Source organism: Sus scrofa, chromosome 5, assembly GCF_054392235.1.
Source record: "Sus scrofa isolate SSC_HxYL_T2T_F1_AM1 chromosome 5, Sscrofa_HxYL_maternal_Yorkshire_Landrace_v2.0, whole genome shotgun sequence".
NCBI classification, from domain to species: Eukaryota; Metazoa; Chordata; class Mammalia; order Artiodactyla; family Suidae; genus Sus; species Sus scrofa.
In genome coordinates this window covers 25,493,381-25,520,771 of record NC_139387.1, presented here as the reverse complement: position 1 = coordinate 25,520,771, position 27,391 = coordinate 25,493,381, and the positions used below count along the sequence as shown (strand labels likewise).

At 45.6% G+C, this 27,391-nt stretch overlaps 1 protein-coding gene across 11 annotated transcripts in view; it reads left to right on the top strand.

Moving 5' to 3' along the window:
• RNF41 (ring finger protein 41) overlaps window positions 1–24,243 on the top strand; it is a 28,319-nt gene extending 4,076 nt beyond the window's left edge. For 4 of the 11 annotated variants that reach the window (XM_005655599.4, XM_003481616.5, XM_084956070.1 and 1 more), the window contains 5 exons: window positions 13,245–13,357; window positions 17,700–17,971; window positions 19,545–19,680; window positions 20,067–20,170; window positions 21,256–24,243. In XM_005655599.4, coding sequence (XP_005655656.1) covers window positions 13,268–13,357; window positions 17,700–17,971; window positions 19,545–19,680; window positions 20,067–20,170; window positions 21,256–21,607 — 954 coding nt within the window. In that variant the 5' untranslated portion in view covers window positions 13,245–13,267 and the 3' untranslated portion in view covers window positions 21,608–24,243. The remainder of the gene's footprint in view (window positions 1–13,244; window positions 13,358–17,699; window positions 17,972–19,544; window positions 19,681–20,066; window positions 20,171–21,255) is intronic. The other 7 variants (XR_014803365.1, XR_014803359.1, XR_014803364.1 and 4 more) reach the window with 4 other exon arrangements.
• Window positions 24,244–27,391: the final 3,148 nt, after the last annotated feature.

Here is a 27,391-nt window from a genome sequence, read left to right as displayed (position 1 = left end):
ACTCCTCTTTTTTTTTTTTAATAGGCAAGAAATAGAATTTTTTTTCTTGCTTTTTTTTTTGCTTTTTAGGGCTGCACCCACGGCAATGCCGTATCTTTAACCCACTGAGCAAGGCCAGGGATCAAACCTGCAACCTCATGGTTCCCAGTCAGATTTGTTTCCATTGCACCACGACAGGAACTCTAAGAAATAGATTTATTAAGGTAGGATGCTTGTGAGAGATGCAAGGAGGCTCTGCTGGATTCTTTTTAAAATCGAACCAATTAGGAGTTCCCAGTGTGGCTCAGCAGAAATGAATCTGAACAGCATCCATGAGGACGCAGGTTTGATTCCTGGACTCACTCAGTGGGTTAAGGATCTGGCATTGCCGTAAGCTGTGGTGTAGATCAAAGACTTGGCTTGGATCTGGCATTGCTGTGGCTGTGTTGTAGGCTGGCAGCTGCAGCTCCAATTTGACCCCTAGCTTGGGAACCTCTATATGCTGAGGATGCGGCCCTTAAAAAAAAAAAAGAAAAGAATAAAATTGAACCATTTAAAAAGTGCTGAAGAAGCTTAACTTAAAAAATCCCTTGTGGTAAATAAACCTAGTTTGGATCACAGTATTCTGGAATTAAATGGAACATTAGAGACAGTGTCCATCTTACAGGTGAGGAAAAAGAGTTCCTAAGAGCTCAGGTCTCTAAGAGGAAGAGTGACTTCAGTGTGAAAATTCTACTACTTAAATGAAAAGACCACTTTCTTTTATTTCTTTTATTTTTTTTGCTTTTTAGGGCCACACCTGCGGTTTCTAGATTCTTTTTTTCCCCAGATGTATTTATTTACTGGGAGACAGGGAGATGAGATGAAATGCTTTAGGGACACCTGTGAGACACCCTTCACTAGCTTCTTTCTTCACTAGGTGGAAATTCCTAGGAGGTACCTGTTTCATTACATGGGGGCAGGTTGTGGGCCCCTTTTCCTGTGTATGTGATGGTTTGGAGTAAATGGAGCTGGAGAATCCTCAGCCGACTGCATCTCTGTTGTATTCAGGGCATGGAGGAGAGAGAATCAGTAGAAGGGATCCTATAGCACACATTCCTGGCTTTTACCCTTAGAGTTTTGCCAAGAATTACTAACAGCATGGTCAGTTACCCTAAAGTGGGTTGGAGTGATTGCTCTAATGTTTCTCTTTCTGTGTTTTGTGTGTGAATTTGCATGGTTTGCACATCTGTACATGGGTTTAGGAAACCATGAATAAGAGAGGATAAATATTCAGGCTCCATTAGGAACAATCTGTTTTGAATCCCTAGCTTTCTCCAGGGGTATATCAGGGAAAACAACTGCAACAGTAAGTTAAAAGAGCATGGAAGGAGTTCCCGTCATGGCTGAGCTGTAAAGAACCAGACTAGTATCCATGAAGACTCAGGTTTGATCCCTGGCCTCGCTCAGTGGGTTAAGGATTGGGCTAATGTTGCGGTGAACTATGGTGTACATCCCACGTTGCGTTGGCTGTGGTGTAGGGTGGCAGCTACAGCTCCACCTGACCCCTAGCCTGGAAACTTCCATGTGCTGCAGGTGTGGCCCTTAAAAAAAAGACAAAAAAAAAAAAAAAGGCCCGAGAGAGTTTCCATTGTGGCTCAATGGGTGAGGAACCCGACATAGTGTTTGTGAGGATATAGGTTTGATCCCTGGCCTCCATCAGTGGGTTAAGGATCCCAAGTTTGCTATGGCTGTGGTGTAAGCTGTCAGCTGCAGCTCTGATTTGACCCCTAGCCCAGGAACTTCCATATGTCACAGGTGTGGCCCTAAAAATGGGGTCGGGGAAGGACATGGGGAGAGGTCTAATAAAATTCTTGAATTTTTGTTTATTTATTTATTTAGTCTTTTTTTGTGGCATATGGGAGGTTCCCAGGCGAGGGGTTCAATTAGAGCTGTAGCCACTGGCCTACGCCAGAGCCACAGCAACGTAGGATCTGAGCCTCTGTGACCTACACCATGGCTCACGGCAACGCCAGATCCTTAACCCACTGAGCGAGGCCAGGGATAGAACCCACGTCCCCATGGATTAGTTGGGTTCATTAACCGCTGAGCCCCAACAGGAACTCCCAAATTCTTGAATTTTTATAGTTATGTTGACCAAGAATATAGAGAGATACTCCAGTGTAACAGTGAAGGAAATACAGCAATATAATTACCTGGTTTGGTTCTGACCTGCAGAAGGCTGGAAATGCAGTTTTCAGCTTGGGTTCAAGATATTCAAATCAGGGGAGTTCCCGTCGTGGCGCAGCGGTTAACGAATCCGACTAGGAACCATGAGGTTGCAGGTTCGATCCTTGCCCCTGCTCAGTGGGTTAATGATCCGGTATTGCCGTGAGCTGTGGTATAGGTTGCAGATGCGGCTTGGATCCCGCATTGCTGTGGCTCTGGCGTAGGCCGGTGGCTACAGCTCCGATTAGACCCCTAGCCTGGGAACCTCCATATGCCATGGGAGTGGCCCCAAAAAATAGCAAAAAGACAAAAAAAAAAAAAAGATATTCAAATCAGGGAAGTTTGCAGAACTCCTATAATCCTGAAGGGGCCCCCAAGTGCTACTTTAGTTCAGCTCCCCAACTTGAGTGAAACCTTCCAAGCATTTTCCTATTCCACAATTCAAGGAGAAGATCTAGGAACCTGTGCTCTCCCGTGGCTGTGGTCACTAGCTGAGACTTTTGAGGTCCCTGTGGTTTCAGTCTTATTAATCCTCTGTCCCTGTGGCAGTGAGCAGTTAAGTTCTTGTTAGGCATCCTCTGTGGCATGATAACCCGCCCCTGTGAGAGCCCCACAGGCGCATTGAGAGTCCCAGAGGGTAGAAGGGATAGTCAAGGAGCCTAGCCCTTCATCGTGACTGTCTGCCTAGGGGCAAGGAGCTGGCTTCCAACGTTTGTTTCCCACAGATGACAAAAAGGAAATACCCTAATCAGAAGTATGAATTTCCCCTTAATTCTTTAGGCCACACCTCTGAAAGGATGTTTTATAGGAGGGTGGATAAAGGAGCATCTCAAGCAGATAAAACAAAGGTTTCCATGTAGAAAGAACAATGCCAGCATCTCTGCAGTTTTGTTAACCTTGACTTTATGGTGGAAACCTTGCAACTCCCAGCCGTAGCTGGTGGCTTCCCACACCCTCTGGCCATCTCTGCACCAACTGAGGCCAGTTCTCTCCTGGCCCTTTCGGAGCTGTGGAATCCCCTGAGACCCCATTAAGATAAGTTTTCAGAATTTATATTCCTCTCTAAGATTACATTGTTAACACTGTTTAAAAATGAAAGTGCATTGAAGCACAATACAAACTTTTATGTGTTTCATAGCAACTTTCTACATTGCCTCATAGCAACAAGGAGAAAAGAATGTTTTAAGTTTTGCCCCTTCCACTAGGGATAACTGAGTTTTTTTTTTGCTGCGCCTGCAGGAATGTTCCCAGCCCAGGGATCAAACCCATGCCAAAGCAGCGACCCAAGCCACTACCGTGACAATGCAGGATCCTTAACCCACTGCACCACAAGAGAACTCCAGGATAACTGATTTTTTTTTAATTAAATCTTGTAGAAATATATAATCTAGATCAAAAGTATAATATCAGCCTCTAGATTTTTTAAATGTGTACACTACAAAAACCAATTTCCAGTATATACTATTTTTGCAACTAGCATTTCTTAGGGTTTTTTTTTTTTTTTGTCTTTTTCTAGGGCCGAACCCACAACATATGGAGATTCCCAGGCTAGGGGTCGAATCAGAGCTGCCAGAGCCACAGCAACGCTAGATCCAAGCCACCTCTGTGACTTACACCTCAACTCACAGCAACGTCTGATCCTTAACCCACTGATCGAGGCCAGGGATCAAATCCGAAACCTCATCGTTCCTAGTTGGATTCATTTCCGATGCACCACGACAGGAACTCCTAGCATTATTGAGTTTAAGAGGCAGTTCAGGAGTTCCCGTCGTGGCGCAGTGGTTAACGAATCCGACTAGGAACCATGAGGTGGCGGGTTTGGTCCCTGCCCTTGCTCAGTGGGTTAACGATCCGGCGTTGCCGCGAGCTGTGGTGTAGGTTGCAGACATGGCTCAGATCCAGCGTTGCTGTGGCTCTGGCGTAGGCTGGTGGCTGCAGCTCCAATTCAACCCCTAGCCTGGGAACCTCCATATGCCACAGGAGCGGCCCAAGAAATAGCAAAAAGACCAAAAAAAAAAAAAAAAAAAAGAGGCAGTTCAGGAGTTCCTGTCCTGGCTCAGTGGTAACGAACCTGACTAGTATCCATGAGGATGCAGGTTCAATTCCTGGCCTTGTTCACTGGGTTAAGGATCCGGCATTGCTGTGAGCTATGGTCTGGATCGTATAGTGGTTTGGATCTGGCGTTGTGGCTGTGGTGTAGGCGGGGAGCTGCAGCTAAGATTTGACCCCTACCTGGGAACTTGCATATTTGTAGGTATGTTCCTAAAAAGACAAATAAAAATTAATTAATTAATTAATTAATTGGAGTTCCTGTCGTGGCTCAGTGGTTAATGAATCCGACTAGGAACCATGACGTTGCGGGTTCCATCCCTGGCTTCACTTAGGGGTTAAGGATCTGGCGCTGCCGTGAGCTGTGGTGTAGGTCACAGATGCAGCTCGGATCTGGCATTGCTGTGGTTCTGGCATAGGCCAGCGGCTACAGCTCTCATTAGACTGGGAACCTCCATATACCTCGGGTGTGGCCCTAGAAAAGACGAAAAAATAAATAAATAAAAAAAATTTTTTTTTAAAAGAGGCAGTTCAACACAGCAGTTAAAAGGCTTGGGCTCTGGGGCCCATCTACCTGGGTTGGACTCTGGCTCCACTGCCTGTTAGTGTATGATTTTGGACAAACTTTTTAATCTTTGTGCGTCTATTTTTCATCTGTAAAATTGTAGGTCATGACCATCCTGACCTCACAGAGTAACTCACAGAGGTGTAATAATTAGAGTTAATATACAATAAATGCTTAGAATAGTACCTTGCTTATAGAAATACTCAATAAGTAGTGACTTAATATTTAATTGTATAAGTAAAACATCATTGTACAAAAGAAAAACTAATAAAGCAAAGCTGTGAGTGAAATTAAAAGTACTAACAGCATGGACACTAGCCAATAGTTTATAATAACTATAAATGGAGTATAACCTTTAAAAAATGTGAATCACGGAGTTCCTGCTATGGCGCAGTGGGTTAAGAATCTGACCGCAGCAGCTCTGGTCACTGTGGAGGCATGAGTTCAATCGCTGGTGAAGTGCTGTGGGTAAAAGGATCTAGTGTTGCCTCAGCTATGGCTTGGGTTCAGTCCCTGGCCTGGGAACTTCCATATCCCACAGGTGCAGCCACTAAAAAAAATTGTGAATCCCTGTATTGTACACTTGTAACTTATATATTATTGTCCAGCAGCTGTACTTCAATTTTAAAACAAGTATGAAGAAAAAATAAAAATACTGTAAGTCTACACTTAGAGACAGCTTCTCTGTATATATCTTTCTAGACGTTCTCCAAAATGTGTGTACACGCATAAACTCTTTTAAAAAAAAAGGCACTGTCTGGAGTTCCCTTCTGACTCAGTGGGTTAAGGAGCAGGTGTTTTTACTGCTGTGATTCTGGTTAATGCAGTGATGTGGTTCATTCTCTGGCCTGGGAACTTACACATGCTGTGGGCACAGCCAAAAAAAAAAAAAAAAAAAAAGAGTTCCTATCGTGGCACAGCAGAAACGAGAATCTGACTAGGAACATGAGGTTGCTGGTTCCATCCCTGGCCTTGCTCAGTGGGTTAATGATCCAGCATATTCTTGAGCTGTGGTGTAGGTCCCAGATGTGGCTCAGATCCTGTGTTGCTGTGGCTGTGGTATAGGCCAGCAGCTGCAGCTCTGATTGGACCCCTAGCCTGGGAACTTCCATATACCGTAGGTGTGGCCCCCAAAGACAAAAAGCAAGCAAAGAAACAAACAGGTACTGTAGGAATTCCTGTTGTGGCTTGGTGGGTTAAGAACCTGACTAGTGTCCATGGGAATTCGGGTTTGATCCCTGGCCTCACGCAGTGGGTTAAGGATCCGATGTTGGTGGTGGCTGTGGTATAGGCCGGCAGCTGTAGCCCCAATTTGACCCCTAGCCTTGGAACTTCCATATGCCACAGGTGTGGGCCTAGAAGAGAAAAAGACAACGAAATGGTACTATAGTATATGGTTATTTTACTTACCATATAGCAATGAATATGTTTAAATAATCTAAATAAATAAATACTAATTAAAAAATATATCTGAGTCATTAATGCTACATTGTATCCCATATATGGGTACAAGGCATTCCATTGGATATTTGTATTATTTCTGATGGTTTTTTTGTTATTATAAACAATGCTTAGATAAACAGCCTAGTATAGTGTTTCATACCCTTGTGTAAGTATTTCCTTAGGCTATGTTATTGAAATTACAATTGCTGGGTGAAAAGGTATATGCTGTTTTAGGACATTTACTGTTTTTTTTTTTTTGTTTTTGTTTTTTTTTTGAAGTATAGTTGATTTACAGTGTCATGTTAATTTCTATTGTATAGCAAAGTGAGTCAGTTATTCATATGCACATATCCTTTCCCAAATAGGTTATCACAGAATATTGAGTGCTATATAGCAGGTCCTTGTTGACCATCCATTCCATATACCAGTTTGCATGTGCTGTCCCACACCCCCAATCCTTCCCTCCTCCTTCCTCTTTAGTAACCATAGGTTTGTTTTTTTGAGGTCTCTAAATCTATTTCTGCTTTGTAAATTAGGTTCATTTGTATCATTTTGTTTAGATTCCACATATAAATGATATATTTGTCTTTCTGTGACTTATTTCACTTAGTATGATAATCTCCAGGTCCATCCATGTTGCTGCAAATTACATTATTTCATTTTTTATGGCTGAGTAATATTCCATTGTATATATGTACCATATCATCTTTAGCCATTCATCTGTCGATGGAATTTAGGTTGAGTCCATATCTTGGCTATTGTAAATAGTGCTGCAATGAACGTTCGGGTGCATGTATCTTTTCAAATTAGGATTCTCTCTGGATATATGCCCAGGAGTGGGATTGCTGGATTATAAATTCCATGAATTCCGTATATCATAAGGTAGTTCTATTTTTAGTTTTTTGAGGAACCTACATACATGCCCAGGAGTGGGATTGCTGGATTATAAATTCCATAAATTCCATATATCATAAGGTAGTTCTATTTTTAGTTTTTTGAGGAACCCACATACTGTTTTCCATAGTGATTGTATCAATTTACTTTTCTACCAACAGTGTAGAAGGGTCCTTTTTCTCTGCACTCTCTCCAGCATTTATTATTATTTATAGACTTTCTTTGGGGGTTGGGGGAGGGCACACCTATGGCATATGGAAGTTCCTGGACCAGGGATCAAACCCTTACCACAGCAGCAACCCAAGCCATTGCAGTGACAATGCCAAATCCTTAACCCGCTGAGCCACAAGGGAACTCTAGTTTATAGACTTTTCGATGATGGCAATTCTGACTGGTGCGAGATAAGACCTCATTGTAGTTTTGATTTGCAGTTCTCTAATAATTACTACGTTGAGCACCTTTTCATGTGCCTTTTAGTCATCTATATGTCTTCTTTGAAAGACTATAGAAGTGTCAATTTAGATTTTCTGCCTTTTTCTTTCTCCATTTACGGCTGTGTCCATGGGATGGGGAAGTTCTAGGGCCAGGAATTGAATCTCAGTCACAGCTGTGACTTATGCCTTATGCTACAGCTGCAGCAAGGCTGGATCCTTTAACCCCACTGCACTGGGCTAGGGATCGAACCTGTGCCTCTGCATTCAGATTCTTTTTTTTTGGCCATCTTGTGGTGTATGGAGTTGCCAGGGATCAGATCTGAGCCTCAGTTTCCACCTGCACCACATCCTTAACCAGCTGTGCTAAGCCTGGGATCGAACCTGTGTCCCAGTTGTAAGATATTCCTATAACTTGACATTTACTGTTTTTTTTTGTTGTTGTTGTTGTTGTTAAGATTCACCTGAATCATCTTTTTCTTGCAAGAGTACATTTTTTCCAGACCTTACACAGTATATGACATGTTATATGTGTATGTGGTATATGTTTTACAACATATATGACGTATATAGTGTATGTGACATTGAATATTTTGGACATGTTTTTGGATTTAACCTTAATACTTTTCTTTCACAATTTAGGATAATTACAGATTTATTTCTTTATTTGAATATTGAGTATACACACAGATAAATTCTTTTTTTTTTTTTTTTTTTTTTTGTCTTTTTGTCTTTTCTAGGGCCTCATCCGCAGCACATGGAGGTTCCCAGGCTAGGGGTACAATCGGAACTGTAGCCACCAGCCCACACCAGAGCCACAGCAACGCGGGATCTGAGCCGCGTCTGTGACCTACACCACACCTACACCACAGCTCATGGCAATGCTGGATCCTTAACCCACTGAGCAAGGCCAGGGATCGAACCCACAACCTCAGGGTTCCTAGTTGGATTTGTTTCTGCTGTGCCACAAAGGGAACTCCTGGGTACCCTGTTTTAGAGGGACATCAGCATTCCAGGAAGCTATGGGATGGAAGTCCCTCGTGTCACAGTGGGTTAAGGATCTCATGTTGTCACTGCTGTGGCTCAGGTTCCATCGCTGGCCTGGGAGTTTCCACATGCTGTGGACACAGCAAGAAAGAAAAAAATAGAATGCTATATGAAATTGAGTCTGGGCTGGATGTTTCTCACTGCGCTCCTGCTGCACTCTATCTTGACCTTCTCAGGAGTGTGTAAACACATGTGACATGGAGTTCCCTCTGTGGCGCAGCAAAAATAAATCCAGCTAGTATCCATGAGGATGCTGGTTTGATCCCTGGCCTTGCTCAGTGGGTCTGGGATCTGGTTTTGCCGTGAGCTACAGTGTAGTTTGAAGATGCAGCTCAGATCCTGCATGGCTGTGGCTGTGGTACAGGTGACAGCTATAGCTCCAATTCTACCCCTAGCCTGGGAACTTCTGTATGTTGTGGGTGCAGCCCCTAAAAGCAGTAAACAAGCAAATACACGGTGACTGACTGTTGAGTACAGTGTAGAGGATTCCACTCCTGGAATGTCAAACCAGATGGTCTCTTGTGATCCATTCTAACCCTAAAGGCAAAAATAAGACTGTCTTAACCAGGTCAATAGGAAAAACTTCTGGGCATGATCAAATTCTGTTATCTTTTATTCCTGTATTTTTTACTCTCAAGTAATTTCTAAATTAAAAAAATATATTTTTTCCATATTTGTAGAAGAGTGTTTAAAGTTGAAGTCTGACTTTAAAAAATTTATACTCATTAAAAGTGGGTTAATGATCCATCTTCTATCTGTGGAGGGGCCAATTTGGTCACTGGCCCTGTGTAGTGGCTTAAGGGTCCATCGTTGCTGCAACAGTGGCATAGGTCACAGCTCTGGCTTGGATCCATTCGATCCCTGGCCCAGGAACTTCCATAAGTGAGTGTGGCCTAAAAAGAAGGGAGAAAAAAACTTGATAGTTAAAAAATAGAAGAAAAGCATTAGTCTTAGTCCTATATCCAAATAAAACCGTTATTAACAGTGAGGCCAAGGATTGAGCATGCATCCTCATGGATATTACTCAGGTTCTTAACTCACTGAGCCACAATGGGAACTCATAGTTTGGGTTTTACATTTCACTTTATGTTGTCTTTTTTTTTTTTTTTGTCTTTTGTCTTTTTAGGGCCTTGCCCACAGCATGTGGAGGTTCCCAGGCTAGGGGTCTAATTGGAGTTACATTTGCCGGCCTACACCAGAGCCACAGCAACGCCAGATCTGAGCTGTGTCTGTGATCTACACCATGGCTCAAGGCAATGCCAGATCCTTAACCCATTGAGTGAGGCCAGGGATTGAACCTGCTTTCTCATGGTTCTTAGTTGGATTCGTTTCTACTGTGCTAAGTCGGGAACTCCTATGATGTCTTCAGTATCATTCTCATGTACTCACCCTAATCCATCAGCTTTTCTTTTCTTTTTTTTTTTTTTTTTTTTTTTTTTTTTGCCACACCCATGGCATGTGGAAGTTCCTGGGCCATGGATCAGACCTGCACCATAGCAAGCAGTGACAGTGCTGGATCAGTTAACCTGATGAGCCATCAGGAAACTCCAATCCTCACTCTTGGTAGATTATTTAAGAGAATGTTAGCATAGGAACAGAAGGTCAGAAGTTTAGGGAGAGACAAATGTATGGTAAATGCCCTTCTCCCCATCCCATTTTATAGGAGATAGCCGACCACTGTTTACAGTGGCCGTTTCAGAGGGATTGTTAGTAAGCCCAAGGCCCTGAACTTAGGCCCTAGAAATGGAGAAATAAGAATACAGAGGGAATTCCCATCATGGCTCAGTGGTTAATGAAACCGACTAGGAACCATGAGGTGGCAGGTTCGATCCCTGGCCTTGCTCAGTGGGTTAAGATCCAGCGTTCCCGTGAGCTGTGGTGTAGGTCACAGACTTGGCTCAGATCCTGCATGGCTGTGGCTGTGGTATAGGCGGGCAGCTGTAGTTCCAATTCGACCCCTAGCCTAGGAACCTCCATAGATCTTGGAGCAAAAAAAAAAAAAAAAAAAAAAGGTATATAGAGAAATATTGGTGGTAGAAGTCAGCATAATCGTAGTAATGCCTATATAGAATGGGTAAAGATAAGTGAATTTTGTGATTTCTTGCATCCATTAACCTTGTGTCTTAATCATGATTTTTTTCAGTTTAAGGAGACAAAAACCCAGAGTTCGAGTGTAGCTCATCGGGTTAAGGACCTGGCATTGTCTCTGAGGATGTGGGTTTGATCCCTGGCCTTGCTCAGTGGGTTAAGGATCCAGTGTTGGCGTAGGCTGCAGCTGTATCTCCATTTGTACCCCTGGCCCAGGAACTTCCATATGCTGTAGATGCAGCTATAAAAAGAAAAAAAAAAAAAAAGGATGAGAGACAAAAACCCATCTCATACCAGCCAAAACATAATAAGGAATTTATTGGCTCATGTAATTGATGTTCAGAGGTGATTGTGGGAGTTCTCATTGTAGCTCAGCCAGTATCCATGAAGACTGGGTTCGATCACTGGCCCCACTAAGTGGGTTAAGGATCTGGCATTGCTATGAGCTGTGGTGTAGGTCGAAGACATGGCTCGGATCTGGTGTTGCTGTGGCTCTGGCGTAGGCTGGCAACTACAGCTCCGATTAGACTACTGCTAGCCTGGGAATCTCCATGTGCCACGGGTGTGGCCCTAGAAAAGATAATAAATAAGTAAATAGGACAACCTGATTCTGAATTCCTGAGAACTACATGATTGGCTGAACTCATCTTTTTCAGGACCTCATAGCTAATGGCTGCTCTGTACACGGTCTGCCCTTATATCACGTGCCCACCCTTGATCCAGGTGGCCCACTTGTTGGATGTTTACAGGGATAGTTTCGGGTACTATTCAGTGATCCCTTCTTGGATTTGACCTGTAGGAGTCCAAAGACGGGGCATGGCAGCCTCGCTGCTCTTTGAGTCTTCGTTCTCCTGTACTTCCTTCCTCACCCCACCATCTAAATATCAACTCCCACCGTCTCTCCTGCCTGGATGTTCTTCCTGTCTCTAATCTTACCCCTGTTTACAGGGTGATTCTAGAAGGGAACTTTTATTACATCATTCCTTTTAAGTCTTTCAGTGGCTTCCCATAGCCTCAGGATTAAGGGCAAACTCCTTACATAAGACTTCTCATGGTCTGGCCCTTGGCTCCCCTCTCCAAGCCTTGTATTTTGACACTTCCTCTCTTGCACCCTTCAGATTGGCCTTTTTTTTTTTTTTTTTTTTCTGTCTTTTTGTCTTTTTGTCTTTTTGCCATTTCTAGGGCCGCTCTCGTGGCATAGGGAGGTTCCCAGGCTAGGGGTCTAATGAGAGCTGTAGCTACCGGCCTGCATCAGAGCCACAGCAACGCAGGATCCGAGCCGCGTCTGCAACCTACACCACAGCTCACAGCAACGCCAGGTCCTTAACCCACTGAGCAAGGCCAGGGATCGAACTCACAACCTCATGGTTCCTAGTCGGATTTGTTAACCACTGCGCCACAACAGGAACTCCCAGATCGGCCTTTTTTTGAACCACTTACAGTTCTCTGAACCTATCCTGTCCCCTCTTACTTTTGGACCTTTATTATTTATTTATTTTTTTTAGGGCTGCACCCACAGCATATGGAAGTTCCCAGGCTAGGGGAATTGGAGCTGCAGCTGCCAGCCTGTGCCACAGTCACACCAACTCAGGATCTGAGCCGTGTCTGGGATCTACACCACAGCTCACAGCAATGCTGGGTCCTTAACCCACTAAGCGAAGCCGGGGTTGAACCCGCATCCTCATGGATACTAGTCAGATTCTTTTTCGCTGAGCCGTGATGGGAACTCCACAACCCAGTTTTACAGCATTTCCATGCCAAACCCCCAGCCCATCCCTCCCTCACCAACTTGTCTCCTTTGGTAGCCATAAGTTTTTCAAAGTCTGTCAGTCAGTTTCTGTTTTGCAAAGAAGTTCATTGTATCCCTTTTTAGATTCCACATATAAGTGATAGCACATGACGTTTGTGTCTCACTGTCTGACTAACTTCACTTAATGTGATAATTTCTAGGTCCATCCATGTTGCTGCAAATGCCATTATTTCATTCCTTTTTTATGGCTGAGTAATAGTCCATTGTGTATCTGTACCACATCTTTATCCACTCCTCTGTCGATGGGCATTTAGGTTGTTTGCATGAATTGGCTATTGTATATAGTGCTGCAGTGAACACTGAGGTACTCATGTGCCTAAAACTCTTAATGCCCCACCCTGCCCTGCCTCCCACTGTCCCCACACAGGTTACGTACGTTGCCTAGCTAACTCCTGCTTGTCCTGCTAGTGACACCTAGTCCTGGAAAACTTCTCAACACCTCCCTCTCCTATCAGCCTGAGTTAGGGACCCACATTTCCTGCCCTCATAACACCCTATGCTTACCCTAAAAGCATTGATCACTTCATATTTTAAGTATATACTTACATAATATCTTTTCCTAATAGAATTAACTTTCTTGAGTCAGCTGTTATTCCTTCCCCAAATGACTGGCACATAGTAAGGTCTCAGTAAATCTTGGACAAATGAATGGATCTTGGCAGTGAGATCAAGTTGGCATATATTCGTAATCTTCTGAATTGGTCTCTTTTTCTTCTGTTGTTCCATCCAGGACCTGGGTTTCAGTGATGAGACATGGGGTATGATGTAACCCGTTTCCAGGGGGATGTTGATGAAGACCTTATTTGTCCTATTTGCAGTGGAGTCTTGGAGGAGCCCGTCCAGGTGAGTTGGTCTTATGACAGGTTTGATGCTGATAGAAAGTATTTGTAGGGGAGGAGTTCCCATCGTGGAACAGTGGAAACGAATCCAACTAGGAACCATGAGGTTGCGGGTTCAATCCCTGGCCTTGCTCAGTGGGTTAAGGATCCCGTGTTGCCGTGAGCTGTAGTGTAGGTCGAAGATGCAGCTCAGATCCTGCGTTGCTGTGGCTGTGGTGTAGGCCAACAGCTGTAGCTTTGATTAGACCCCTAGCCTGGGAACTTCCACATGCCGCAAGTACAGCTCTAGAGAGCAAAAAAATAAAAGAAAGTGTTTGTAGGGGAGTTCCCTTGTTTCATTGCAGGTTAAGGATCCAGCATTGTCACTGCAGCGGCTTAGGTCTGGAAACTTCCACATGCCACAGGCGTGGCCAAAAAAGAAAGAAAACATTCATAGCAAATGGGGCTAGTGGGGAAGTCACTGTTTGGACTCCCCCTTCCCCACTCCCCACACTCCTGATACACATAGAATAGAGGTGTGGCTGCAAGAGATTTAGGGCTTTCCAGAGTCTGTCTAGAGGGGGACACCACAGAAGTGCAGTGGTTCAGATTTCTTCAGCGGTCACCCCAAGGTAATTTTTGTGCCATAAAATGGTCACCTGTTTGTTTCTGTCCTCTCACAGTAGCTTGTTAGCTGCTTTTTCTCTTTGGGGCTCTAACTAGGCTCCATCTTCCTGCCCACAACTGAACTTCCGAACTCTCCGAAGTTCTCTCTCCATATTCATGATGATGTGTTTCAGGTAATCAGCCAGTCTTCCCTCAGATCTGCCTACTATTTAACCGATAAGAAGAGGGGAACTATATGAACTGACCTAGTTTCTTCCTGGGACTTACTGAAAAAGATCAATTTTGATGCAGCCATGTACTCTGCATTTTGATATGAAAGCTGCCCCCTTCCCCAGGTCATTTCTCTACCATCCTTGCTATAGTCAGTTGTATCTTCCTGGATCAGGTGTGAGGAAAAGCTCGTGATTACCAGGCATGGGTAATGAGTGAGATGAATTCTTAAGAGTTGTGATCGTGGGGCATCATCCTGCCTGGTCCTTCCTGCCCACACTCTGTAAATACCAGTTAATCCTCTTCCACTCCTGGCTAGTTGGCGTTAATCCCATTTTCCAAACCAGGACAGTCAGTGAGGGCTTATGGCCCTTCCCCCAGCTCACTGCTATACAACTCCCTGGGGCTCCCTGTGGTCCTTGGAGAGGATTCTCACTCTGCAGTTTTCAGCTGCAAAACTGCAGCTCCAAAGGAGCACAGATGCCTGAGCTGAATGAAAATCAGACTGCATGCAGTGGCAGCTAGCCCTGGTCCTACCCCCTACCTAGCCTTTGTGGCCTACTGCCATTAGAGGCTGCCTGGCTGGGTGTGGAACAGGCTCTCCAGGTAATGTCAAGAGGTCATGGGGTGTGTCACTTCTCTCCCCACCCTGGCAGGGCCCTGTTTTCTGGCGCTGTCATTTGTGATGAGTCACATATGGAGAAGGCAGTGGCAGTTGGTGACTGAGGCAGCCCACCGTTCTGCGCCACCCCTGCCCCCAAGGCTTTACCTTCTGAGAAGCAGGCCAGGTTACCAGACACATTTCTGAGGGTAGAAGGCCTCTGCTACGGATGGTGATTTCCCTACATCATATTTATTTATTTATTGAATAGATAATAAATTCATATGGTTTAGAAATGAAAACAGTATAAAAAGAATACTCTTGTGTCCATCCTTATCCCAGTCCAGCTAATCCCCTCATAGAGAACTGTTTTTATTAGTTTATTTGGTATTCTTCTGGCATATGTGTGGGCACATTAAGTGTGAATGTATACATCTATTTGCCCATCTTTCTTATTACACAAAAGGTAGCCCATTCCGTATACTTCCGCAGGGGTGGCAGGATTAGATAGGAAGGTCACGAAAGAGGTGCAGCTGAGCTGAGATCTGAATGATGAGAGGCCGTTCTGGCAAAGGGGAGCAGCAAAAGCAAGAGACAGGAATGAGCAGGGTGTGGGCAAGGAACAGAGAAAAAGCCAGATTGTCTTGAACTCAGTACTGGGAGCGTGGTGTCAGGCGAGGAGAGGCCAGAGGCATAGAGCCAGGTCAGACATATTTCAAGTGTAATGGGAAACCATTGTAAAGCTTTAAGCAGGCGAGGGATATGATCTAGTTTGCTTTTTTTGTGTGTGTGGTCTTTTTAGAGCTGCACCCGCGGCACATGGAGATTCCCAGGCTAGGGGTCGAATTGGAGCTGTAACTGAGGCTACACCACACCTGTGACCTGTACCACAGCTCAGGGCAATGCCAGATCCTTAACCCACTGAGCAAGGCCAGGGATCGAACCCTCATCCTCATGGATGTTAGTCGGGTTCGTTAACTGCTGAGCCACGACAGCAACTCCTTTTTTGTTGTTTGGGTTTTTTTTTGGGGGGGGGGGGGACTCCTACTGCATTTTTAAATGATCACTCTGGCTGCAGAATGTAGGCTGGATTACAAAGGGGCAAGGTAGAAGTAGGAAGACCAGTTAAAAGAATATAAATGAGGAGATCCCGTCGTGGCGCAGTGGTTAACGAATCCGACTAGGAACCATGAGGTTGCGGGTTCAGTCCCTGCCCTTGCTCAGTGGGTTAACGGTCCGGCGTTGCCGTGAGCTGTGGTGTAGGTCGCAGACGCGGCTCGGATCCCGCGTTGCTGTGGCTCTGGCGTAGGCCGGTGGCTACAGCTCCGATTCAACCCCTAGCCTGGGAACCTCCATATGCCGTGGGAGCGGCCCAAGAAATAGCAACAACAACAACAACAACAAAAATTAAAAAAATAAAAAAAGAATATAAATGAAATACTACTCAGCCATAAAAAAGAATGACATAATGCCATTTGCACCAACATGGATGGAAGTAGAGACTCTCATACTAAGTGAAATAAGTCAGAGAAAGAAAAATACCGTATCATTTCACTTATAACTGGAATCTAATATACAGCACAAATGGACCTTTCCACAGAAAAGAAAATCATGGATTTGGAGAATAGAGTTGTGGCTGCCCGGCGGGGAGGGGGAAGGAGTGGGAGGGATCGGGAGCCTGGGGTTAACGGATGCAAATTATTGCTCTTGGAATGGATTTACAATGAGATCCTGCTGTGTAGCACTGAGAACTATGTCTATATACTTACATCGCAACATGACAATGGGAAGAAAAATTATGTATACATGTATGTGTAACTTGGTCCCCATGCTGTACAGTGGGGGAAAAAATAAATAAAACTTAAAAAAAAAGAAGACTATAAATGAGAGATGATTGCTTGAACTGGAGTAGTGGCAGTACAGATGGCAAAAAGCAGACAAATTTAGGAGGATTTTTTGGGGGGAGGGTCTGTAAGATTTTGGAAAGAGTCAAATATTATTTCTTTAAGTGAAAAATAAAAAAGTACTGACAGTTGGATTAATGATACGGAGGATGACCTCTTTCTTTATGAAACCTTTCTGTGTTATAGTCCTTGGTGTCTGTGAGCATCTCGAGCGCAGAAACTGTCTTTTTTTATTTTACGCAAATAGCAGAATGTTTGGGACGTAAGCACTTGAGTCATTCGTTCATTCATTCATTCATCAGCATCTACTTAGTGCTTGCAGTATTTTCCCCATGCTGGAGGCCAGAGAGCGTCTCCACACAGAGACCAGAGAATCAAGGAAGTAGGCTGAAATACGATCTTTATGCAACTGAAAAGAATGTGATTCTGCAAAAATCTAGTCCTTTTTTGGAGGGTAGGCCTGAGGTCAGCCCTCATAAAATAAGAACTGGGGCCCACGCAGAGACGACTTTTAACCCTTCATCAGGAGTTCCAGGCTTTTGTTGATTTCTTACATTGAACTTGGGCCAGTAAGTCTCTGTCCCCCTCCTTCCCGTCCCTCCAGACCGAGATCGGATTCTGTCCTCTCCATAGATACCTACCCCGATTGACCCAGACTGGAAAGATCGCACCCTCCTCTGGTTGAATTGGCAGTTGTTGTGTATGTAACCCAGTTGGCAGTTAATAATTAACTACCTTATGTCATCTCTCCCATTGTCCTGGAATATTATTTATATCTCTTATTGTTATGTAACTTTTCACTTGTTTGTCTTATGTCACAATCCACACGGGAAGCATATATGAAGCCTGTGCCCACAGTGCCCTGCCCACTGCCCATAGTAGATCTGTACTTTGCCGTGACCCTAGGGACCTCTGGTCCTGGAAGCTGCTCAGAGCCTTGATTGGCTTTGGGGGAGTTATCGTTCCCAGACTCTTAGCTGCTGCTAATTCTCTCGTGCCCCTTTTTGCCCTGCTCTCCCTTCCAGGCGCCTCACTGTGAGCATGCTTTCTGCAACGCCTGCATCACCCAGTGGTTCTCTCAGCAGCAGACGTGTCCGGTGGACCGAAGCGTTGTGACGGTCGCCCACCTGCGCCCAGTACCTCGGATCATGCGGAACATGTTGTCAAAGTTGCAGATTGCCTGCGACAACGCTGTGTTTGGCTGTAGTGCTATTGTTCGGCTTGACAACCTCATGTCTCACCTCAGTGACTGTGAGCACAACCCAAAACGGCCTGTGACCTGTGAACAGGGCTGCGGGTAAGATTCCTGCCCTTCTTCTGCCCACACAGAGAAGGGCCTTCCTACTTACACCCCCATCTCCGGATCCCTTGCTCACTAGCTGAGGAGGCCTCCTGTGGGTGTAGGCAAGGAGGTTCTTGGCCTCCCTGGCTCCCTGCTCCAAGACCTCACTTTGTGCTGCTTTCCCAGCTACATTCTTTCTGCCTTGGTTTAATAAAAGAGGGGAGACAGCAATTCAGCAACCCGTGTGATATCGCTAAAGACTGATCTACTTTACTCCTCTCTGGTCCAGTACTACTTTCTCTTTGTCAGATTGATTGCTCTCATTTCCAGCCTTCTCAGATTCCCTCTTGTCCTGTTTTTTTCCTTTGGGAGGTGAAATATTTAATTAAAGGCTGATAGCTAAGACCGTGAATCTGGGGCTTCTCGGAAGGAATGAGTGCACAGGCAGAATCTGTAGGAGGAAAGGAGGGCCATGTGGGAGATAAAACACTGTCACAGAGACGGAAGGAGTTCCAGAGGAAGTAGATAGGGAAGGGAATGAACGAGAGGGGGCCTGAATGTTAGAAGTGACTGAATGTTAGAAATTTCAGGTAGGAAGGAGTTCCCTGGTGGTCTAGTGGTTAGGACTCGGTTCTTTCACTGCTGTGGCCCAGGTTCAGTCCCTCTTCTGGGAACTAAGATCCCATATCAAGCTGTTGCATATCACAGCCAAAAAAAAAAAAAAGTATGGAGTTCCCATTGTGGCTCAGTGGTAATGAACCCGACTAGTAACCATGAGGATGCAGGTTCGATCTCTGGCCTCGCTCAGTGGGTTAAGGATGTGGTGTTGCTGTGGTGTAGGCTGGCAGCCGAAGCTCTGATTTGACCCCTGGCCTGGGAATTTCCATATGTTGTGCACGTGTGCAGCCCTAAAAAAAGGGAAAAAAAAAAAATTAGTAGCCATGTCATAAAAGAAATTGAGGAAATATTCTACCCCCCCCAAAAAATTAAAAAAATAAATTTCAGGAGTTCCCATTGTGGTTCAGTGGGTTAAGAAACCAACATAGTGGGGAGTTCCCGTCGTGGCGCAGTGGTTAACGAATCCGACTAGGAACCATGAGGTTGCGGGTTCAGTCCCTGCCCTTGCTCAGTGGGTTAAGGATCCGGCGTTGCCGTGAGCTGTGGTGTAGGTTGCAGACGCAGCTCGGATCCCGCGTTGCTGTGGCTCTGGTGTAGGCTGGTGGCTACGGCTCCAATTCGACCCCTAGCCTGGGAACCTCCATATGCTGAGGGATCGGCCCAAAGAAATAGCAAAAAGACCAAAAAAAAAAAAAAAAGAAACCACCATAGTGTCTAAGAATTCAGGTTCAATCCCCAGCCTTGCTCAGTGGATTAAGGATCCAGTGTTGCCACAAGCTGTGGTGTGGATTACAGATGCAGCTTGGCTCTGGTGTGGCTGTGGCTATGGCATAGACATGGCTGTAAAAAAAAAGAAAAAAAAGAAAAGAGAAATTTCAGATAGGAGAAAGCTTTCTCATCAGTTACTTGCCTTTGCCTGGGTGTCCCACTGAATGTTCCTGTCCTGTTCTTTTCCCTCCCTGGATGGCAGCCTAGAGATGCCCAAAGATGAGCTGCCAAACCATAACTGCATTAAGCACCTGCGCTCAGTGGTACAGCAGCAGCAGACACGCATTGCAGAGCTGGAAAAGACCTCAGCGGAACACAAACACCAGCTGGCGGAACAGGTAGGGCATGTGCATGTACCCGCGTGCCTGTGGGTGAGAGGCATCAGCATGAGCAGTGGATCTGTGCCTGTGCCTGCGAACCTGGGTCAGCGGGTCCTCTGCCTGTGTGTAGCAGCGAATCACCCTGGAGCTCTTCTTTCTTCCCTGCATCCCATCAGTGGCATTCAGCCACCTGATGTTTATCTTTATCAGATGCCTTCCCTTGAAGGCACTTTGCTAAGCACTAGAGATAGAGCTGGGGATGATACAGTCGTATCCCTGTCTTCATGAAGCTTCCTGTCTGGTTGTTCCTCAGATGTCTTGATTTCCCTCTTTTTCACACATACATTTGTCTTTCATCTCTTGTCTGTCTTAACCATTATCCCTCATTCTCCTTCCTTCCACAGAAGCGGGACATCCAGCTACTCAAGGCATACATGCGTGCAATCCGCAGTGTCAACCCCAACCTTCAGAACCTGGAGGAGACAATTGAGTACAACGAGATTCTAGAGTGAGTGTCGTTCAGGACGTGGAGTCACTCATCCATGTCCTGGCACCAAGCCCTGAGTGGGGAAGAGCAGAGGGGAGGGTAAGAAGAGGGCTGGACTGGGGCCACTACTTCTCAGATGCTGGGATGGAGACCAGGGACAGAGGAGAAGGGATAACCTCAGCTCCAGCAGAGGATTGCTGACTCTTGGGCAGATGGAAAGGAAGCTTACCCAAGAATAGGTGGGTACAGAGCCCTGTATTTAAGGCTGTGGTGTGGAGTTCCTGTTGTGGTTCAATAGTAAAGAACCTGCCTAGTGTCCATGAGGATGTGAGTTTGATCCCTGGCCTTGCTCAGTGGGTTAAGGAGCTTGGGCATTGCCGTGAACTGTGATGTAGGTCACAGATGCAGCTGGGATCCCACATTGCTGTGGCTGTGGTGTAGGCTGGCAGCTGTAGCTCCTTCTCGACCCCTAGCCTGGGAACTTCCATATACTGTACCTGCAGCCCTAAAAAGCGGGAGGAAAAAAAAAAAAAGTAAAAAATAACCCTCAGAAAAACGAAAAAAAAGCCTGTGGAGTATTAGGAAGACCAAAAGAAATGGCAGGTAGCATCCCTGCCTTCAGGGAGCTTACAATTCAGCCAACAGAGTGCAAATCCAGAAAACTGATTGAAAATGAAGCAAAAACAAGTGAAGTAAACAAGTGAAGTCTAAGCTCCCTTTCAGTTCTGGGGTTCTGTACAGTTCATAGACTAAAACTGTGAGTCATTCTATATAGTGTGAATAGTGCTGCGTGGGACAGAGTCTAGAGGAGTAATTACTTTGTTCAGTGCACGTTTGTTGAGCACTGATTGCATACCAGGCACCATGTGCTAAGTATTGGGATTTTTTTAGAAAAATAACAGGGACCCTACACTTGTGGAGTATAATCTGGTGAGTAACATGTAACTCAGATGGGACTAGGCAACGATTTGGAGTTTCTGAACCAGTGGTAGAAGGAAGAATCGAGTTAGGCTGGGTACAGAGCAGGCAGTCATACCTGTTAGGAGAGGAGCTGAGAAAGGGGCTGAGCCGCACTGACCCCCTTCCAACTCACTCCCTCCACACAGGTGGGTGAACTCCCTGCAGCCGGCCAGAGTGACCCGCTGGGGCGGGATGATCTCAACCCCGGATGCTGTACTCCAGGCTGTAATCAAGCGCTCCCTGGTGGAGAGTGGCTGTCCTGCCTCTATTGTCAACGAGCTGATTGAAAATGCCCACGAGCGTAGCTGGCCCCAGGGGCTGGCCACGCTTGAGACGAGACAGATGAACCGGCGTTACTATGAGAACTACGTGGCCAAGCGCATCCCTGGCAAGCAGGCTGTGGTCGTGATGGCCTGTGAGAACCAGCACATGGGCGACGACATGGTGCAGGAGCCGGGGCTTGTCATGATATTTGCGCATGGCGTGGAAGAGATATAGGCGATCTGGACGGGCTCTCAGGAGGAGATGGAAATCAGAAGATCCTGTCATTCCAGCAGCGGGGCCCTGAGTCCTCCCCAGTTTCCTTAATACTGTGGCTTTCACTTGAGCCACACATCTCCCTGCTCTTCTGCCACTGAAGGGGCCCCAGGCACTCTGCTCAGCCTTTCAGGTGGGAAACCCAGATTCCCTCCTTTTGCCTGATTTCTTCCTCTGAGATGTCTCTGTTTTCCCTCTGGTTGGGAAAGTGCCCACTTCTATATCTGTTTTCCTGCCTAGGGTCCCTGGTTCCAGATATTTTCAGAAAGCACAAAGAAACTCATTTTCTCTAGAGGATCAGGGTGGAGTGAGGAATCTAACCATTCCCCTCCTCCAAAACCAGGGAGTCAGAGCAGGCAGGCCTGTTGACCCTAAACCGCATTTAGAGGGCAGCTCTGGGGAGTGGACATCCTGAAGAGATGGTAAAGGTGGAACAAAACCCTAGAAATAAATAACGAGGCCAGTAGGCCTTCGCTGGTGGCCCACAGGGGAAGACTAGACCTCTGTGCCAAGCAGTACCCTGTTCAGCCCACCTCAAAGCTGTGGGCTTCCGCTGGGTCTGCAGGTGTGCAGGCTGGGATGCCGAAAATTTCCACATGAGCTCCTCTTTCCTACACTTTCTCGTGGTTAGGGAATGACAGGGTTGAGGAGGAGGGGTTAATCTGTTGGGGTGGAGACGCTCAGCAAGAAGCAGCTCACCAGCTCTTGCTGAAATCGGGTAGGTGCTGCCTCTGTGGCACAGGCCATAATAGTTCCATAGACCCCTCCCCAGCCCTGTGATTGTAACTAGTTATTTTGATCATTTCCCTGGCCGTTGTTGTTTGTGTATGTTTTCCTCCCTCCCTCACACTTTTTTTTTTTTTTTTTTTTTTTTTTAGAATGGCCTGATTATTGGCTATCCCACTTTTCAGCCCAGGCACATTGCTGGCAATTTAATTTATTTACCTTTTTTTTTTTTTTTTTTAAAGAAAGGAAAAAGAAAAAAAAATTAACAAAATTTAAAACTTTCCTTTTGCTGTTCCTGTTGTGGGGATTCTGGATAGGGTGGGACAGGGATGGGATCTGTTTTGTATTTTTCCTTTTCAGCACAACCTTTGGCTTTAATATAGGAAGGGCCAAGGAAGTCCTTGGCTGAACCGAAGTCTGCCCCAGTCCTCGATAAGCCATCTAAGGTGAGGAGCTTCCTCTCTTCCAGTGATGGTTTTGACAGTCCAGCATCAATGCCTATGTCCTCTGGAGAACTTCGCTCCCGGCCCATCCAGAGTCTCATTGCAAAACTCTGGGCTTAAGAGTATTAATTTCAAAGAAATCCTGCCAACCCCTTCCCCCGCCCCCAACCCCCCCAACTTTGGGTTTCCTTGGAGATGTACAGCTGGGTTGTAAGCTTCACCAGGGAAGATGGGGTAGAAATTATGTCTCTGGGTACAGCCTGTGCTCTGTCTCACCCATAACCCCTGAAGACTTCAGCTCCATTTCAGGCTGCTGGGGGCATTCCCTAATAACCCCTGGGGTGTCTAGCAGAGCAAGAGAAGGGGAGGGATGGTGGGTGTGATGATCTTAATATGCAGATGGGCGAGGGATTGAAGAGAGAGGGCCATAGAACAGCCTCTGCTCTTGTCAGAGTTTTTCCCAGGCCTGCCTTCCATTGGTCTGGGGAGTCGGTCATGTCTCCATTGGGACTGGGGGGAGGAGGAGGGTTACAGCTCGAAGGGAGTGAGAACAGTCATGTGTTCCAGCTCCAGGACGTTGTGCTCAGGAATTTGAAAACGCTGCTATACTTAGTCTGGTTACTACATTTCTTCCATTCCCCTCTGCCCCTGCCTGCCTCACCAAGGCCCACACCCTCTTGTCGTCACCCTCAGATGGAGCCAGGAAGCCCAGTTAAGGCTTCCCTCCCCTTTGCACTAGTGTCTCTGCAGGTTGCTGGTTGTGTTATATGTGCTGTTCCATGGTGTTGACTGCACTAATAATAAACCTTTTACTCAACTTGCTAAATTCTTAATTCACATCACTCCCCTCATGAAGGTTCTCCTCTGCCTTGGCCTTTTCTCTCATCTTAATTCCTCTGACATCTCCCTTGCTTTGTAACCTGCTCTTGTCATAGAACTAACCTCTCTTTTGGAGGATGTCCATATGGGGGAGTGGGCACCACATCCTTCCTTCCTGTCTCCTGTTGTGTACATCTGAAGTGATCTGCACTAGTGATCTGCACTTGGAGCAAAGGCCAACTTTTCAGGTTGACCTTTGCTCCAAACCCGTGTCTTCCCTACGTGCTCTGGGATTTTGGGACACTTTCTGTAGATGATATGCAAGTACCTTTCTCCCTTGTCCCACAAGCACCTTTGCTTTGGAATCCGGGATTCCACTGCAGGCAGGGAAGCCTCCACCCCCGTTGTCTCCTAACCAAGACAGGAAACATGACGAAAGGAACCTGCAACTACTGTACCTGCTGTTTCTCAGACCTTGACTAAACCCTCTTGTAGGCATTTGCTGCCACCTTTTCCCTGTCATGAGAAAAAAAAATTTGTACTGCAGTGCTATATTTTAAACTTGTTGAGTATTTATCACGCACCTGATATAAACCTGGTGGTACTCTAGATACTCTAGTGGGGCTTAGTTCATTCCTCTGCCCAATGACTATGCAAACACACAAGGTGTGATTAGAAGATAGCAATGAAATGTCACAATGTAGAGCACAAGTGGCAATATATGTACTCCAGTGATGGCAGTAGTGCATTTTTTTTCAAGCTTCTTCAAAATTCAGGACCTGCTGTTCATTCTTTTGAATGTCATGAATGATGCCAAATCTTCCTTTTAGGATGAGATTCGGTTTTGGGAAACAGTATTCATTGAATGTCTATTCTGCAAGAACTCACTAGGGTGGGGCTGGGGTGGTGGCTCATGTAGCAAAATGGCACCTACCTTCAAAGAACTTCCTCCCTAATAGAGATGAGTTTATAGTAAGACATCATGACTGTGGGAAGTGGATCCTACTACCATAAGCAGTATGTGAGCACAGAGAAGATAAAGTCACTGATTCTGATGGGTTGCAGGAGAGACTTTGCCAGAGAGAGTATTTGTTCTAGATCAGAAGTTGGCAAATTATAGCTTGCATCCTCCTGCCTGATTTTGTAAAAAAAAAAAAAAAAGTTTTATTGGAACACAGCTATGCCCAGTTGTGCTTATGTATATTATCTGTGGCTGCTTTTAGATTACAATAGTGGAGCTGAGTAGTTGCCATAGAACTATGACCCACAAAGCCTAAAATATCTGTTACTGGTTCTTTTATAGGCTAGTCACCAACCTGTTCTAGACATTTTTTTTTTTTTTTTTTTTTTTGGTCTTTTTGTCTTTTCTAGGGCCGCTTCCACAGCATATGGAGGTTCCCAGGCTAGGGGTTGAATCGGAGCTGTAGCCGCCGGCCTACGCCAGAGCCACAGCAATGCAGGATCCGAGCCACGTCTGCAACCTACACCACAGCTCACGGCAACGCCGGATCGTTAACCCACTGAGCAAGGGCAGGGATCAAACCCGCAACCTCATGGTTCCGAGTCGGATTTGTTAACCACTGCACCACGACAGGAACTCCTGTTCTAGACTTTTAAGTTCAAGAGAATGGGCGAGAAAGTATAGAGAGTGTTGGTAGTTTTTTTATTTCAGTATATACATTTGAAAAATCAGAACATTTTTCTATATTGCCAAAATAACACATGCTGAAAATTAACCATGTATCCTTAATCTCGTATAAACCTATATTCACATTTCCCCAACTGCCCCAAGAAAAGTAATTTTAGAGCTAATTTTTGTCCACTCTGGATCCAATCCAGGAACCATCCCTGTACACAAAGTTAGGTGTTTTAACTCTCTTAGTCTGGCTTCTTGGAACAACTTTTTTTGGTAACAGCTAATTTGTTGAAGAGGTTGTGCCAGTTGTCTGGTCTTTTAAATTTGACTGATTGCTTCTTGACAGTGTCCTTTAACTTATTCCTCACAACGCCTATTTTTACTAAACAAAATTAGATCTAGAGTCAGATGCATATTAAACAGTTCTGGAGATAAAAGACATCACAGGAGAGATGTTCTTTATGTTGTGTAGCAGGACATAGGCCTCGCTATCATTGTACACTTGTATTGTTGAGAGAGCTTTTGTTTCATTTTGGTTTTGGCCACACCTGCAGCATGTGGAATTACCCAGGCCAGGGATTGGACCCAAGCTACATCAGTGACAACACCAGATCTTCCTTAAATGCTAGGGCACCAGGGAACTCCAAGAGATTTTTATTTTTCCCCCACCACCATGGTAAATGGAAGTTCCTGGGCCAGCAATCAGATCTGAGCCCCAAAGCTTCGACCTATGCCACAGCTGCAGCAACACCAGATCCTTAACCCACTGCGATGGGCCACAGTGCAGATCCTTAACTTGCTGAGCCACAGGAGAACTCCCCAAGAGATGTTTTGTTTGTTTTTAGGTCTGCACCTATAGCTTATGGAAATTCCCAGGCTAGGGGTGGAATTGGAGCTGCAGCTGCCAGCCTATGCAGGGTTCTAAACCTGCTAAGCCACAGCGGGAACTCCCCTAAAAGATGTTTTTAAAACTGGTTAAGTGAACAAAATACATGTCCTTAGAGAAGAGGCAGCTGGCAGTGCAGCCCCAATTGGTTACTGCTATAGAAGAACAGGGGCCCAGTGTTGCCCCATGCTTATTCTAAATGTCACAACTTCTACATGTTGACTCAATTTTTTTAAGAGTTCCCATCCTGGCTCAGCGGGTTAAGAACCCAACTTGTGTCCAATTCATGAGGATATGTGTTTGATCCCTGGCTCTGCTCAGTGGCTTAAGGATCTGGTGTTGCCATGAGCTGTGGTGTAGGTCACAGACGTGGTTTGGATCCTGCGTTGCCGTGGCTGTGTTGTAGGCCGGCAGCTGCAGCTCTCATTTAACCCCTAGCCTGGGGACTTCCATATGCCACAGGTGTGGCCCTAAAAAGAAGAAAAGTGTGAGCCAAAAAAACCCAAAAAACATAGGGCCCACTGGTTTGCTACTTCTATTTTAGGCTGAGATTGTAGCATGAATAAAAACAGAGGTGAAGGATGTGTTGAAGGAAGAGACTAATCATTTGCAGTGCAAAGTCTGTCGAAGAAAGATAACATTAGAAATAATCTGGGGGAGGAGTTCCTGTTGAGGCGCAATGGTTAACGAATCCAACTAGGAACCGTGAGGTTGCAGGTTTGATCCCTGGCCTTGCTCAGTGGGCTAAGGATCCGGCGTTGCTGTGAGCTGTGGTATAGGTTGCAGATGTTGCTCGGATTCCACGTTGCTGTGGCTCTGGCGTAGGCTGGCGGCTACGGATCCGATTGGACCCCTAGCCTGGGAACCTCCATATGCCAAGGGAACGGCCCTAGAAGACAAAAAAAAAAAAAAAAGGCAAAGAAATAATCTGGGGGAGTTCTGTTCGTAGCTCAGCAGTTAACAAACCTGACTAGGATCCATAAAGATGCGGGTTCGATCCCTGACCCTGCTCAGTGGGCTAAGGATCTGACCCATGAGCTGTGGTGTAGGTCACAGATGCAGCTCTGATCTGCCTTTGCTGTGGCTGTGGTGTAGGCTAGCAGCTGTAGCTCAGATTTGACCCCTAGCCTTCGGCCCTAAAAAGCAAAATAATATAATTTGGGACCAGTTCTTGGAAGGACTTGAATACATGGCAGGCAATTTGGGCTTTAATTTTACAGGTTTTGTTGTTGTCT